At 34.5% G+C, this 16689-nt stretch overlaps 1 protein-coding gene across 1 annotated transcript; it reads left to right on the top strand.

Annotated features, from left to right (window-relative positions):
* LOC128295551 (uncharacterized) lies at nucleotides 1-4396 on the top strand. Its single transcript, XM_053031228.1, has 4 exons — nucleotides 1-500; nucleotides 3133-3464; nucleotides 3545-3608; nucleotides 3699-4396. The coding sequence occupies exons 1-4, from the start codon at nucleotides 276-278 to the stop codon at nucleotides 3717-3719; spliced, it is 642 nt and encodes a 213-aa protein (XP_052887188.1). The 5' UTR covers nucleotides 1-275; the 3' UTR covers nucleotides 3720-4396.
* Nucleotides 4397-16689: the final 12293 nt, after the last annotated feature.

The following is a 16689-nucleotide window of genomic DNA, read 5'->3' as shown; positions in this document are numbered from 1 at the left end:
TAAAATCGAGGGATATTCTAGAATCTAGTATTGATAGTGTAAAATGTATTCCCTGCAAAATTCTAATAGCTGAACGAAAACGGAGGCAGCTTTTATAATTCCACAAAAAAGGACCAAAAAAGCAAAAGCCGTTTTCTCTCGTCAGCAATGTCACATTCCGGCGACGATAGCTATCCGACGCGGCGGAGGAATGCTACAACGCGGAGTTCCGATCGTATCCAGATGACGCCTGGTATAATGTTCGAGTATTGTTTGCAGGCAATTCAGGTGACAAAATGAGAGTCAAGTACGACAACTTCTCTGATGATTACGACAACATTTTCATCGCCGATTGTTTCAAGTCCGCTTACGAGGTTTACGATTTCATCGGAAGGTTCCATAAGGCCTCCGCGCAGCTCCAGGATCCGGACTGTTCCATGGTCGTGAAAGGCATGCGCGTTTGTTCTTCTGATTCTTTTGGAAATGACGACGTTCGCTTTTACGATGCTATCATTGATGAGGTACGCACAACGGCACAAGTCTTTGCTATTACTGAAATAGATTCTTATTTGCAGTTTTTTTTTTGTTATAAAAATTCTACTGCATTGTTATTGTTGTTTTGTAGATGAAATTTTTAATGTGTATAAAAATAGAACCTTTTGTGCTAACAGTGTTTTTTAAAAAAAATAAAATGATGTATTCTTAAGCTAAAATTGCATCATTATTAATCTCCATCGAGCAATGGACACAGTGTGATCATCTAATAGGGTGAGTTTGGGTGGGCAGTGCGTTTACCTGCGTTTAGTGTAAAAACAATGGTGGCGGTGAGATTAGATACTATAGTAATACTGTAGCGTGCGACAAAAAGTAAGCTAAACGCACCGCACTTTACCGCCGCCCTAATCTTACCCTAAATCTCTCACAATAGTCGATGGTATCTCGTTGGTATCTTATGAATAATTAATTGTTCCATTTTGTCTCGAGCCTAATTGGTGAAACAATCTGTCACCCTGTTATTGTTTTCAGATCTGTCGAAATTTTACTCTCATTCAGCCTCTCATCACTCCATCAATGGCCGCTCTTGGTCTAAAATTTGAAACCGAGCCATCGACGTTCACCTTAACCCATCCATGAATAGGAAATTGCCACCAATCCTTAGTCATGGATCTATAAGCCCAATTTCTAGACACTTTTTTAATATATATAAACTTTGTCCAAGCTTTAGCTGAAACTAAGAGAGCATGATTGCTATTACTCGTTTTAGTGAAGATGAATTCATTTCGACTCTTCCAAAGAAACCAAGTAATAATAGAAAAGAAAGTAGGCCATTCACCATATTAGGACTCTATATTATCTTCATTCCCAATATTTCAAATGATTCATCGAGCAAGCAGCAAGCTAAAAAGGATATTCCACGCGCTTCTCGGTACAACAAATTTCCAAACTAAATTAGAAAACCCTTAGTCCCTAATAGCATATATTATAGACTTTATGTCTAGTCCACACCGATCACAGAAAGGAAACGAAGTCATACTTCACCTTGTCCGTTCCTCATTTGTCAAGAGTCTGTCTCGAGCCAATAACCAGAAGAACACTCGAACCCTTTTCGGCGCCCTTTACTCTCCAAGTGAGCTCATCACTTGCAATCCTATCCAGTTCATTTACGGTAATCAAATGTTTATAGGATTCAGATAGAGAAAATTTCCCCCCGGACAGCCATCTCCATGCTAGGTGGTCCGCACCTGCTTCCAACAAAGAGGGTATGTAGGCCAATATCCGCTCCACAATTGCTTGTGGAAGCACCGAGACTAACCATTGAACGTTCCACACCCTTTCCACCGCAACGTCACAGACGGGGAGAGAATCCTGTAAGGGTGCAAGACCGATGTAATGTTGCCATAGAATGTCCACTTCCCTTAGCCAATCATCATTCCAAAAATTAATCAATCTATCATCACCCACTGACCAATAGACTCCCTTTTTAACCTCATCCCAAATATTGGCTATAGAATGCCAGATATACGAGCAATTGCTTCGATGGGTTACAGTGTTTTTTTTTTATGTTCTGAAATAAGGCCTCTTATTTTTACTCTTTTCTTTTTCATGATGAAACCATTAGAAAAAGGCCTCATTTTATTGGTACTATAATAGGAAATTTTGTTATTCGCTATAAAAATGGAAATAGTAAATAAATTCATTCTCTACAATGTTGTTGCTTATGGATTGGCGTTTAGCATACTTGTTATTACATAAAAGTTGGGGTTTCTTGTTATGGCGATTCACACCAGTGCAGAGAGTCACTAGAAATGGTGGTGGTTCGCATTATAAATGTTGCATAAGAACCACCGGGAATGACACTTTTTTGGGGTCTCATGAGCTTCGAGAACTTCTCGGGAGGGATTTGGTTGAGCTTTTGCATATCTCCTAGAGACTTTCGTGTTATAACAATACTCATGTCAAACACACATCGTATTTGACACTTATCGATTATCCTTGTAACATAGCTTGCTTTTTGTTCATGCTCATAAAGTTTGTTTTTTATAAAGATGTATGTTGAGTTCTTATTAAGTGCTATATATATTAGATGTTGCATAAGAAGCATTCTTATGTAAATGGACAAGAAGAGTGTGAGTGCACCTTCCTAATCTCTTGGCTACACGGTCCTAATGTTGGGAACATAATAGACAAGGGGGTTGCAAATATATGCCTTCTCCAGGGTTCTGAGATATTTCCAAAACTTGTATCTTTCATTGAGATAGCATTGCAGAAAATAGATAAGGCCTTATGTAAATCTGTTTCTGCAACTAGCAATGATCTTGTTGCATTATATAAGGATAACAAGGGTAGCCCAATTGTCAAGTGGAAGCCAAGTTCATTGGAGTGTATAAGACAAGTAAGTTTGTTTGTTGTGATCTTTTCGAGTTTCTTTTGTTTAAGCATGTAGCTGTAGGGCGAAGTAGTAGTTGCGGAATTAGTAAACATTGAATTGAAGTGGATTTGCTGGCCAACACAATGTTTAGATGCTTTCTGGAGATTTATGGATGCATGTATTTTGGTGTTCTTTGTGTTTTTTAGTTCCATTTAAATGTAAGTCAAGTGTCTTTTATGGTGGCATTATATTATATTGTAATCTTAAGGTTTTTATATTTATAGAGGAAGTGTGCTCCACGATCTTTGAGTGCGGTGGGGCCATTAGGAGGAATAGAATTTGGTTGTGCAAGTAAACAAGAAGAAACTGATCTAGGAGGGGATAAAAACCTTCACAAAATACTAGTTCAGAATCTTGAAAAGGAATTGTCCTCATCAACAGTTTCTGAGTTCATCCATAAACAAACTTCCATCACAACAGGAGTATATATTTTCCCGAGTCTACCATGGGAGCCATACACCAATGGTGTCATTATGTTGAATTGCCAAAAAGACCTTGAACGGTTGCTTGGGTTTTTGCAGAATCCTAATCATTTCATTGTATCCTTGAATGGGCGGTAAGTGATTATTTTTGTACCATTTTAATTTAGTACATTAGATTTGCTCTGAGAACAACCTTTGATGTGAATGCCTGCAGACCATTGGTGGCCACTGAAAAATTGTTAACCAATGATCATTGGACCTTAATGCTTGGATCTTCGGTAAGTCCAATACAAGGCCATGCTTGACCCCATTAAACCAAAACCTTACTTACCTTTTTTAACGCTTCAAGCATATTTACATTTTTACAGAACAAATTACTCAACAGATAAGTTGCTGGATTCAACAATGAATTGAAGGTTGTTTGTTATGGGACAAAGGAATACAATAAAGCAAAGGAGTTAAGGGATTTATTTTTGCAGTTTATCGAACACCAACGCGGACTTTACAAAAAACTAAGAATGGAAGAGAGAAATATCTCATAGCCTTCTCTAGCAGTCAACAGGTAGGAGATACTGTGCACATCGATTGTGTCTCCGATCTAAGGTCGTTTAACTCTGTTATACAATGCTAATGTGTTGTAGAGAAAAGAAAAGAACATGGTCAGTTACAACTATGACATAACCAAAAAAAAAAAATTGTTGTAGCCATGCTTGTGTCATTCTAGTTGTACATCTGACTATGCTATAGACGTCTCATTGGCCAAAGTTGAAATATATGATCTTTAATGGCAATTGTTTTGGTCCATATTACTTCTAGGAATTGAGTCAGGGGCTGTGCCAGGAGGGACAAGTAGAGAACACTGCTCTTACCCCAGTGGAAAATTTTTTCTTTAGTCCCTTTAGATTTTAGAAGTTAGAAAGGGTGGAAGTATCTGATAGGTCCTCTATTATAGGGATTAGATCACACTAGGTCTATTATTAAATTGATCAATTTAGTTTTTTGTACTATTAAAAAGAATCGAATAAGGCCAAATTTCTATGAAGTTAACATTTTACTATTTGATAAAGTTAATATTTTGAATTTTTTATGTTTTGAGGAATGAATTTTTTATTTGAAGTTGAATTGCAAATGAAAAAAATATTTTCATGTCATTTATTAAACAGTAAATGTTAATTTTATTAAAATTTGATCTTATTTAATTCTTTTTAATAGTAAAGCAATTAAATTGGTTCACTTAATAGTACGACTTATTTGGTCCAATCCTTACAATAGGACTTAGTTGGTACTTTCAATGTAAAGGGGGTAATAGCAAAATTTAACCTTTTTCAATAGTACAGGGGACAATTTAATAGTAGAGATTAATAGAATTTAACATTTTCTATTAACCAACGTTAAGGACAGTTATTGGTTTAAAATAATATTTAGTCTCTAAACTTGATAATTTTTTTCAACTTAATCTTTGAATTCTTTTTGTCCATGTTAGGCATGAAACTTGACAATTTTCCTCAATTTTGGTTTGTGTGATGATGTGGCACTCTGATATTGTGTCACGTTATTACCTAAAATATATATTATATCAACAAAATTTAAGTGATGACATGGTGCAATGTGTCATGTCACCGCTAGGATCAAAATTAAAAAAAGTTGTCAAGTTCTAGGACTAATGTGAATAAAAAAATTTAGAGATCAAATTGAAACAGTTGTCAAATTCAAAGACTAAATGTTGCATTATCCCATGGTTATTTGATAAAATTTTTCAGACTCTACTGTCATTTTGGCAAAAGCAAAATCTTTACCATCAATGCATCAAAGTATAATCTCACAAGATAAGAATGGCATGATGATAAATTAGCTTTCAATGTTTATATCTTCTGTCAATTTGATCCTTTTCTTTTTTAAACTGAATTTGATTATTAACCTATTAAAAGAGTTAAATTATTTTTAATAGAAATATTGACTAAAACATTAGTTTTTTAACGATTTTGATATGACAACTCATGAAATAGTCTGCATGTATTTTATGTTGACATGTCAATATTTATCATATATGTCACACTCCACAAATAATTTAAAAATTATAAAAGGTTCATAAAATAAAAAAAACAGAATGAAATATATGTGAATTGTCATAAAAGTTGTCATGTTTAAAATTTTAATATTTTATTCAATATTTTCATGAAAATAATAATAATTTTGACTTTTAAAAATTATAATCAAATTTAATTCTTTTAAAATGATTGAGGATCAAATTTAATAAAAGAATTTAAATTGATAAAATGTAAACATTAAAGATTACATTCATAATAATTACAATTAAGAATGGTGAGAATACTTCAAGTTTCAACCCCAAAGTTTAAGAGAAGTAAAAAAAAAAATGAAAGCTTTGTTGCAAAATAACAACAAAACTCAAAAAAACAAAATCTACAAAAGCAAATTAAAGAGAAAGGAAGAGCGTCGGTTTCAGGTCTACGACTAAAGTTGGCTCCTTTTCTTTTGGCCATTTTCTCATTTTCTTCGATACCCCTAAACGAAGCCAATTCAAGCTAAACTGTGCATATATGACGATTTTATTTCTTAATTGGTTTTTTAGGTAATTTTTTAAATTTAGAAAAATAAGTCGATTTTAGAGAGAGTGTGTGAAAATGCGCCCAGTTGGAAACGTTTTCACATTCTCTCTCCTCGACCTCATTTTATTATTAATTTAGTTTAAGGTTAGGTTTTTTTTATTAGTAATTAGGGTTTGGTGTTTTAAGAGTGGAATAGTGAAAGTATATAGGTAGATTTGAAGGGCCAAGGATGCGATAACGCATCTTAGAACACATACATTTCATATATCATGCTAGGATAGGACCATCACCTCAGAAACTCATCATATGGAAGTCAGGTTTCAGGGTGGCCATGCTTGATACGGTCACGGGTGGAAGTCTAAGAGGAGGTCCTAGTTGGCGGTCGTAATGCAGTCACGGATTCGAGTGTAATCGGGGGCTACTTGACGGTCGTTTTGTGGTCACGAGTTCAAACTTTTTGGATACTCGCAAATGATGCCTTATACCATACATAAGATTGAGGTCATAATAATAAGGAAAAACGAAGGGCTTTCTAGTGTAATCAACGTAATTTTTTTCTTTATTTTCAGGCAGCCAATATCTTTAACCTTTTATTATTATCCAAGGGCTGACACCGAGGTGGGCACAAGAGGATTCTCAGACAGAGAGCAGATGTTTCGGCACAGTAGATGCCAAACTCGGTCGATGCATTAGCGGTTGTAATTATTAATGAGTTGTTTAATAACGAAAATCGTTTCCACCTTGAAAGGGGTATCACTTTTACTACATCGCAATAGCCACTACTTGTCTAAGAGTCCTCCTGCGTCTACAATGGTGTCGACCTTTGGATTAGAAGGAAGGTTAAAGATACCAACTACGTGGAAATAAAGAAAAAATTATGCCGATTATAGCGGAAAGTTTCAAAGTTTTTTCTTATAATTATTCCTTTAAACTTCTGTATGGTATTTATAAGGAAACACCTTCGGCTATCCGAAAATTTTGAGCTTGTGCCCACATAAAAATCGTTAACTGACTCTCCAATTATACTCCGATCCATTATCTGATAACGATTGTCGATCGAGACCTCTATGTAGGCTTACACCCCATGACTGTATAAAGCAAAATCACCCTAGAACACGACTTCCACAGGATAGGTTTTCGAAGAATGGTCTCATATCAACAGGATATATAATATGTATGTGTCTCAGAACGATATTACATCATCGACAACACAAGAATACCTTAAACCAGAGATTTGATTAGCTATGAAAATTTTTAATGTTGGAACGAGGAAGAAAATCGAGAGAGAAATATTGTAAAGTGGAGGGATGGAGGTTGGGAGGGATGATGGGTCTAGGGATGATGGAGTATGGAAGGGGAGCCCTCCATTTATAGGTGCTGGGGAAGGATGAGATTGTAAAGGAAAAAACCTTGTGGTTGAAAATGCGTCGTATGAGAGGCATTTTCATCGAATATCTGAAAAACATACTTCAAATCTTACCCGGGATCTGGGTAAGGTTTGAAGCATTGAATATCCTTTGAAACACTTGTCTGATGAAATTTGTTGATTTCTAAAACGTGTTTTCAAGCACAGAAGAGCGTTTTTATTATTTGATGAAAATACGTCTTCTGAACCACATTTTGAAACATGTTTTCTCTCTCTCTCATTATTCTATTTTGCTATGAAAGTATCGAAGTATTTAGAACTTAGACACTTGGCAAATTCATGTCAAATATTGAAGAAGTTTACTGTGAGTGTCATCTACATTTCTTTAGATAACCATCTAAAGTTTTTATTGTTCTAAATATCTAATTCGTTTTAAATTAAAATTAGTTGGCAAGTGAAATCCGTCATTTACTACGATAGTCAAATTTGCAATACGGAAGTTGATATTGTATTCGCAAGAGCCTAGTCTGTGAAATTGGCATTCAACTATACCATTCAATAGCGTAAGTTACAGACTAAAATCTAGAGGAAAGTTGTGGGTTCAAGCCAGGGAAGAATTTCAAGCTTGCAATGTAAATATCTAACATCGATTAACCCCTTTAAATATGAGTTAGAGACGATTATATCATTGTACTGCTTAAGCGGAAATGCTATAATTCTATGTCGAGTTTTCTGAGGCTGATAGAACTGGTCCATTTTTTACCATTGGTATAGCTAATGCGGGAATCGAAGCATAAACAGAAAGTCCTACTACACGATTGTACGGTGGGTTCACTGGTTTGTTACAAAGCTCCTATTATAATGTCCCTCAAGCATCAATGGGTAAACATTCTTCCATTTCAAGCATCGATTTCAATTTCAGTGCCAATTGTCAGTCGAGGTATGAGTGTTACCTGAATCTCGACACTCAGGCATGACATTCAGTTAGTGCATCTAATTTCAACTTTGATGGGGCGATGTCTAAGGGTAGAAACACTTATACCAGGGGGCCATCAACCTATACTGGTTGGCAATCCGATACAAATTTTTCAGGTATATAGGGAATAAAAAACTGATGACTTCTCCTTACAATCGGGTCCAGCGATGGTACATCGAACCCTTTAGTTGAAGATAAAAATGAAGATGCCACTGAGAAAGAAGATACAACCAATGAATAAAGGGCAACAGATGTTGTTGATGGATCAGAGTCAGACCTTGATCCAATTTTGAAATATTGTTCAAAAATAACATTTTTTTTTAAATTAGAGCAGGTTTTAACTGAGCCAGAATTTTATGGTTTTAACGGTGACAATTTTGACGATAAACCTCCGCCCCACATGACCAGCATCGACCTTTCCACCGAGGGTGGTTTAGAGTTTTGGTAGCTCCTGTACAGAACACCTGACCATGTAAGCTTATCGTCAAATGTCTGGGTATTGGAAGTTGGCATGGAATATCCCAACAAATATGTTTTTCTTGCTGCACTAAAGTGGTACAGCTACAAGAATGGTATGAACTATCACGTCATAAAATCTCGTTCGAAGAAATTCGAGGGAAAGTACGCAATGCGTGATGAAAGGTGCAAATGGAAAATCATGGCATCTTTTCGAAAGAAGACGGGTTTCTAAATGATAGAGAAGTATTCTGGTTCACATACTTGAGTTGTAGTAGGTGCGCGATTCAATCACTCAATTTTCTTACATAAAGTGACTTGATTGGGGTCTTCGTTTTTGCCAATAACATAACTTTATATCATACTTTGCAGGTGTAAGTCAGAATCATCCAATGCTAGATTCTGACATGATAACGGACATACTACCCATGGTGAAAGAAAGTCCTAGGATTCTCGTCCCGATGTTGATTGCCAACATCCGTAGCCAGTTCGATTACATGTCATCGTATTACAATGCATGGGTCGCAAGACAAAAGATTATGGATAAGTTGCACTACAGTCAAGAAAAGTCGTACAACGATTTATGGCAATGGTGTTAGGTATTAGATTGGTATATATCAAGTTCTGTAATCGATCTGGAAATGTACCCAGCGTACCTCAGTGATTGTCTAATCCTTGGGAAAAGAGTATTCCATTGATTCTTTTAGACCTTCGATCAATGCAAGGAAGCTGTAACACCCCTAACCCCTCTCCGTCGTCATATTAGGGTCGCGGGCATTACTAACCAATCAAAACATTTAATTTTATAACAAGCAATGGTGTAAGCTAAATATTAACATCACATGATACATGAGCAATGTATGCTAATTTGATATATTCATAATCGTGTCTTATACAATTTAATAACGAATCATGCCATATCATACCAATTCAGAGTAAAATTTACTATTATATAAAATTTACTCTTATAATCCTTAATACAAGTTTACGGGACCCTAAAGATAGTCTAAAAACAGACAGGAACTAATTTAAATTAATTCTAGAAGTTTAGGGTGAAATCTCAAAATGTCTAAAAATAAGGGACACACTGCCGTGTGGAATGCCCCAGACCGTATGACTTTCGAATTTGGGACATACGGCCGTGTCCCAGCCCGTGTCTCTGTCCGTGTTACTCATTAACTTGAGACACATGGCCGTGTGGCAGCCCGTGTGATCCTAAATGTACCTTAAAACTCAAGTTTACCAATTTGTGATTTCTTAGACATTAAGCAACCAATTCATCAACCATTTAATCTATTCGAAACACATTTAAACATGCTCAAAATATGTCAAAACAACCATATTAAATGCCTAACCAATGTGCCCTCGTTGACACCATATTTTAGACATCCAACACAAGCCAACAATTCATTCATCCATAATCTAATTAATGTCATTCATTGGTACCTCAAACAAAGTTCAATTATTCAAATAAGTAGGATAAGTAGATCCATCACTCAAATCAATTAGCACATTCAACATCAACCAAATGACAAAATATATATACTTTCTTCAAATACTAACTCAAACATATCATTCATCGGACTACATTTATCAGAATTCACTAAAAACAAAATATCATTATTTCAAAATTGACATTCTAGGTACATGCCAAGACTCAAAAAGAAAATGCATCACCAATATTGAGTATGGGATTTGTCATGGATGCTTAGTCATAGAACAACGATAAATACCTAACCTGCAGTCAAGTAAAAATTTAAACAGTAAGTAACCTATGTTCTCAAAGGATCCCCTTTACAACTATTAAACAAAAGTTTACATTTCATAACATATAAGTCATCTCTATAAAGTTACCATAATTCCTATTGAAACATGTCTATAACATCATGAATTATTATACAAATATCCTCTCATGAATTATTATACCTTACCGAAATATATAATGCACTAAATGGCATCTGGAGCCTAACGATAGATTGTACATAAGGTTTTGCATCCAGCGCTCGTTGTTTGACTTGACAAGATCATTTGTGTGCCCAGCACTAGTTGAACAAGTCAACAAATTATTGCTCTTAGTGTTAGTCGGATAATCGACGATAGTTGTGCCCACCAAGAATTAAATCCTCAAAACTATATTCTATAATTTAAGCAACCACAACAATAATAATGAAAATATTTTTGATCTAATTCATATACATTCGAATCTTATTCCATAGTATTCCATCCGAAATAATTAACCAATTATATTAATGGATATAATTTGATATCAAATACGACTAAATTAATTAAATTAAATAAAAGTTCAAGTTAAGAACCACGAACTTACTTGATTATGATAGCTACTAAGATCGAAGATGGTTACTCGACTACCTTTTCCTTTCCACGGTTATCAACTGATCCTCTTGCTTCTCAATCTAAAATCAATAGCTTAATTAATTTACTTAATTCAACCATCCAAAATCTTCATACACAAGCCATCAAACTTTTAATTACATTTTTCTTATTTTCTCTCAACATAAACTTTTAATATAAATTAATCCTCAATTAAAAATAATGAAATTCAACCATTATCAACAAAATACTAACCATTTTTCCCAAAAGTCTAACACAATTCACAAAATACTCTTTTAAGTTACCATTTTCATAAATAAGTCCTAAACTTTAAAATAATCAAGAATCATTCAATAAATATGTCTATTAAACTCCCAAATTTAAAATGCAACAAAAATAACACCAAAAATTAAATTTCTCAACAATGGCAATTTTCACCAATATAATTAATTCACAAAATTTCAACATGGGTAAGCTACTACATGATTTTAAGGTTTCAAAAATATAAAATTTAATTAAAAAGGACCAAAACATATCAAACAATTTGAGCTTCAAAACTTAAACAACAATGGCCGAATGTCTCTTTCTTCCCTCACCATTTTGGTATGGAAGACCTTAAGGAGAAAAATGTTTTGTTTTATTCTTCTTTCTTTTATTAACTTCCCCACTATCTATTTCTCATCTTTATTTTATTTTGTTTATAATAGTTTAAATATAACATATATATTACAAACATATAAATATGATACGACCGTCCACTTACTTAAACAACATAGATATAATAGCTTTTCAAGTCCTTTAATTATAAATTAGTTTATAGTTTAATAATCGTTACAGCTTTATTCTTAAGTCCTTGTACCTTAATTTAAGTTCTAATTCAATGAAATACCTAACCAAAATTTAATTCGTCTCTAATATTACTCGTAAATATTTAATAAAAATATTTACGAGTCTATTTTACTAAAATGAGGTCCCGATACCTCAATTTCTAAAACTATAGAATTTAGAATCGATACACTTGTACCTTGTCTAACTTTCCAAATAATTAAAACGATTAGACCAAACCTTAATATAATATTGTAATATGCTCGTAAATATTAATAAATAATATTCACAAAATTCTATCATCAGAAAACAACATTCTGAAACCACCATTTTTGACTCCACTGACTTTTGGGTCGTTATAGAAGCTTTTTGGAACTGTAAGCATTTAGTACAGATTGATGACACCTGACTGTATGAGAGGTATGAGCGTCAGTTGTTGATGGTTATTGCCTAAGATGGTAATTGGAGGATTCTTTCAATATCATTTGCAATAACTCCCTCTAAAAAGGTAGATGATTGGGATTTCTTCCTTAGTCATTTACACCATCGCGTTTTCCTGTAGCCCTACATATGTATCGTATCTATAAGAGACCCAGAATCTTGGTCTCTATTGAACAACCTGGTAGCCTTTAGGATCATACACACCATACGTATTGTATATAACATGTCGAATCCAACTACTATACAAAATGGCCTTTGAAAAGTGAGCGAGATCAATGCATCGACATGGATACGTAACCTCCCACCATGTCCAACATCATGCAAAACTATATTTTGTTCATTGTTTGCATTCATGGGTATACTTTCTCGACACAGTACGAGCTCATCCAACATTATTTCCATGAAATGTTGGATAACTTGTGTGCCATCAATAACGATAGTGCGGACTACCTCGCCAACATACCCTTTAAACAATGGACACAATTGTATGATGGGGGTCTATTGTATAGGTACATGACGATGAACCTAGCGGAATGCATCAATTTCGTACTGAAGGGGATGCATTATTTGTCAATAACATTGACTGTCAAAGAAAAATACTTTTGCTTGGCTACTTTATTTTCAAAGCGAGCTGTGGCATATGCTGGACAGATATCGAACGGTCCTGTTTTGGTATGAGGATGTCATGAAAGAAATTAGACGAAATACAGAAAGAATAAACATTATGTATGTAGTGTGTCACTCGCGTCCAAACTTGAGATTTTGAGTCACGGAGTATGCTAGGCCCAACCAAGTCATGTTAGGGGGATCATATTGTGTTGACCTACCAAAAGAGAATTGCGATTGTGGGAGATTTCAGGCATTTTGATTCCCATACGCATATGTAATTATCGCATGTGCGAATGTATGAATTGAATACACAACTTATATTAATGATGTGTACAGATTGGAACGCATGCACAATGTATGAATATCTGAACTTTTACCCGTCCCAAATGAGAGTATGTAGTCGCCAGTATCCAGTGCCTCATTCGAGTTGGCCCCGAATATGAACTTGCATCGCATCCCAAAAGGTCATCCGATTTCTACTCGAATACGTACTAATATGGATGTTCAGGAAAAAGACAATCAACAAAGGTCATATAAGTACTATAGAAACCCAAGGCATACGAAGGTAACATGTTCCATACAAGTTGTGGTATCGGCTTCTTCTTTTGATCGTGATCATCATCCTTATCTTATTCGTCTTTACCTCGACCCTCCTACTCATTTTCATCTTGCATTTGTATTCATTTTCATCTCTACCCTCGTCTTTGTCTTCATCGTCGTCTCTATGATCTTCCTTTGTGCTTAAGTGCAGTGTTGTCTTAGCCTTTTATTGTGTGTCCTCTATTCCATGATAAAGTGGTTGCAGCAATGACCCATCTCGATAAAACAATGATGCGGTGGGTGTTTGTGACACTATCAACGAATAATCGTATGATATCGTAAAACTGGATACGTCAACACTAATATTGACATTGATAACAACATTGACGTCGCCATTGGTATTGATACATATGGCAGCATTTGTGTCGGCATCGACATCGACATAGGGGCATAGTATGCTAGGTCGAGATGCCAAAAAATACGTACCTATAGGAGGTGTAGATGTAGGGTGCTACGGTCGTGTGGTGCTTGTGAATAAAATATAAGGTTAGTGAAATGAACAAGAATATATGAAATGAACTGACTGGGATGTGGTGTAGAAATCGGTTGCATTGTTGGGTTGGAGTCAGGGACGAACTCGTTGTTGCACCTCCTCCGGACCTACAATGTTGAACGAGCATCGTGGCCTCTTCGGACGACGTTGCCTACTCGCCTCCATCGACAGTAGATATTGTTTGTCGATGACTCTAAACTAAGGCATGTACTCCAAACAGTCTACTATGTTCAATAAGAAAAAGGGTTCGCGAATGGGTAAGAATTTCATCTTATGATCCCAAGTGTCGATGTACTCCTTGTGGTAATCTCACCAATTTTCATCGATCTTCTTTTGCATATCAAGCTTGTACAGTGCTTCCATGTCTCGTAGTGGTGGCAAAATTTTTTGCTTCCACCCTAACTGTTGTATCACTCGATCCGATTATGTATCTCTACTATCACGTAAACTATCGAGTGTTGATCTAATAACAGCTCCGGTAGTCCTACATAACTCGACCCATGGTTCACCTGTTCAAGCAATATGTTAATTCAAACATATAATTAATAAACAACATTTACTATATTAACTACGTATTATTATCAAATGAATTTTACCTTGTCACCAATGGGAACGTATAAGGGACATTCACTCAAGAACGTAGAAATGTAACCGGCACTACGCCCATGACTGCAGCAGAAGCAGACAACCAACAATTGACATCTTATCTGATTCTGTCGCCTGACACAACTCCTGGTACAATGTGGTCAACACGGCTAATCACCAACTCAGTCGCCCGCATTCTTTGATGTCGACTAGGTGTAGTAGCCACCTTATGCGTACCAAAATTCAAGATTTATCTAGCATTAGAATGCCCCCGATTAACTTCAGAATGAATGCTCGGGCATATTATTCTTTGACAACGTCTATCACATTCGGAGAAAGTTCTTTAAAATTATTTTTCAATTACTTCATATTTATCCAACCACCTTGAAACTTGTTGACACCTTCCTCAAAAATGCCTTGCAAAGGTCTTCTTTATCGGGAATGACCGCTGACCCAATAATGATAGCCTATCCACCGATAAACCAAGTTGTAAAGCTACATCTTTGAGTGTGATTGTACACTCACCATATGAAAGATGAAATGTGTGTGTCTTGGGTCACCATCTTTCTACAAAACGCACTGATAAGTGTAGGATCCAATTTGCAGCCCTCGAGCATATGAGACACATGTAAGAATCTTGCATCTTGCAGAAAACCATGAATTTCAGTGTCTGGACTCTTTGACAAATTATGTATGAACCCTTCCAAAATACAATCATCCGTCTATTTATATCGAAAAAATAAAATATTTTAAAATTAAAAATTTTAAATTTAACTTAATTAAAAAAACAAAATTTAAAATTTCTCCTTACTATTATCGCTTGAGTGGGGGAAATATGATTGTTGTCGAAATGAATTAGAGAGCTTGTCATTCGTGAAAATTTAATTGAAATGAATATACAAAATAATTAAATAAAACTATAGTATTTTTAAACAAGTTTATAGGAAAATTTCAAACAAAACTTAAGAGAATTGAGAGAGTTGGATTTGAGTGAAAAGAATGGAAAATGATACGATATTTATAGGGGAAAAATTATCATTGGCCTTTAAAATTTTTTACCATTGTTAACATTTAAAAAGCTGTTGGGAAAATAAAGTTAAAAAACAACCTATTTCCTTAAATTAAAAAAAAACAACCTAAAAGGCTAATTAAAAAATAAAATCAACATATATGCACAATTTAGCTGCCAATTCATACCTACCCTGTAATAAAATTTTCTTTTATTTTTAGTTAAATTTTGCTATTAGTATTTGTACTTTGTGAAATTAAGTTGTAGATTTAATCTCTATATTTTTATTTGATGGATAAATTACTCAGTTAGTCACCCTAAATATGGGTCATTCCTATTTTGATTAGTCAAAATTTTTTTTTATTAATTTGGTCACCTCAAAATTGAAATTGATCGAATTGGTTACTCCACCATTAAATGGTAAAGAAAGACTGATTGTGCATTATCATGTTAGTCACTCTAAAATTAGAGTAAACTACCTATACACTCTAAATAGGGATCATTCCTATTTTAATCACTTGAAAAACATTTGATACAAATGCACTGTTAGTCTTGTATTACCATTTAACAATGAAGTGACCAATTTAATCTAATTATAAATAAGTTGTGCTCTAATAAAATGTCACATTCATATTCAAATTTACAATTTTATAATATGCACTTAAAATAAAATTTGAAGATATTACTCATTTAATCATCTTTGAACCCACAACCTTCATGTTGTAAGTATACACATACTTATAATTTGATCAACTTATTTTAAATACATTCTATCTTATTTAACATTTAACATCCAAGTTAATGGCTTAGTTGACAAAAAATTTGGTTGATATCATACTAATGCTTCAAGGATTTAATTATAATGTTTTGAAGTTTAGATATCAAGATAAAACTCAATTATTATTTTAGGACTAATTTGAAATTAATCCAAAAAATCTTCGTATGTGTTTGGGTATATATATATATATATGTATTTCAAAGATAAATCCTTAAAAGTGTACGTTGCTTCGCCTCCTACACATATATGTATATATGCCACCCTTGTTTGTTTTTTTTTTTTTTTTGCTTTTTCCCTTAAAGCTCTCTCTTTTTTGCTCAGCA

The sequence above is a fragment of the Gossypium arboreum genome, chromosome 7 (genome assembly GCF_025698485.1).
Source record: "Gossypium arboreum isolate Shixiya-1 chromosome 7, ASM2569848v2, whole genome shotgun sequence".
NCBI lineage: Eukaryota > Viridiplantae > Streptophyta > Magnoliopsida > Malvales > Malvaceae > Gossypium > Gossypium arboreum.
The sequence above is the reverse complement of the archived record's forward strand: the minus strand, read 5'-3'. Positions and strand labels throughout refer to the sequence as shown.

What these genes read in the sequence shown, in the direction of transcription:
- LOC128295551 (XM_053031228.1), top strand. Translation starts at nt 276, where the DNA reads ATGAGAGTCAAGTACGACAACTTCTCTGATGATTACGACAACATTTTC. An exon ending in ACGATGCTATCATTGATGAG is followed by an intron (nt 501 to 3,132) that starts GTACGCACAACG and finishes TTATATTTATAG; the next exon opens with AGGAAGTGTGCTCCACGATC. An exon ending in CCTTAATGCTTGGATCTTCG is followed by an intron (nt 3,609 to 3,698) that starts GTAAGTCCAATA and finishes ACATTTTTACAG; the next exon opens with AACAAATTACTCAACAGATA.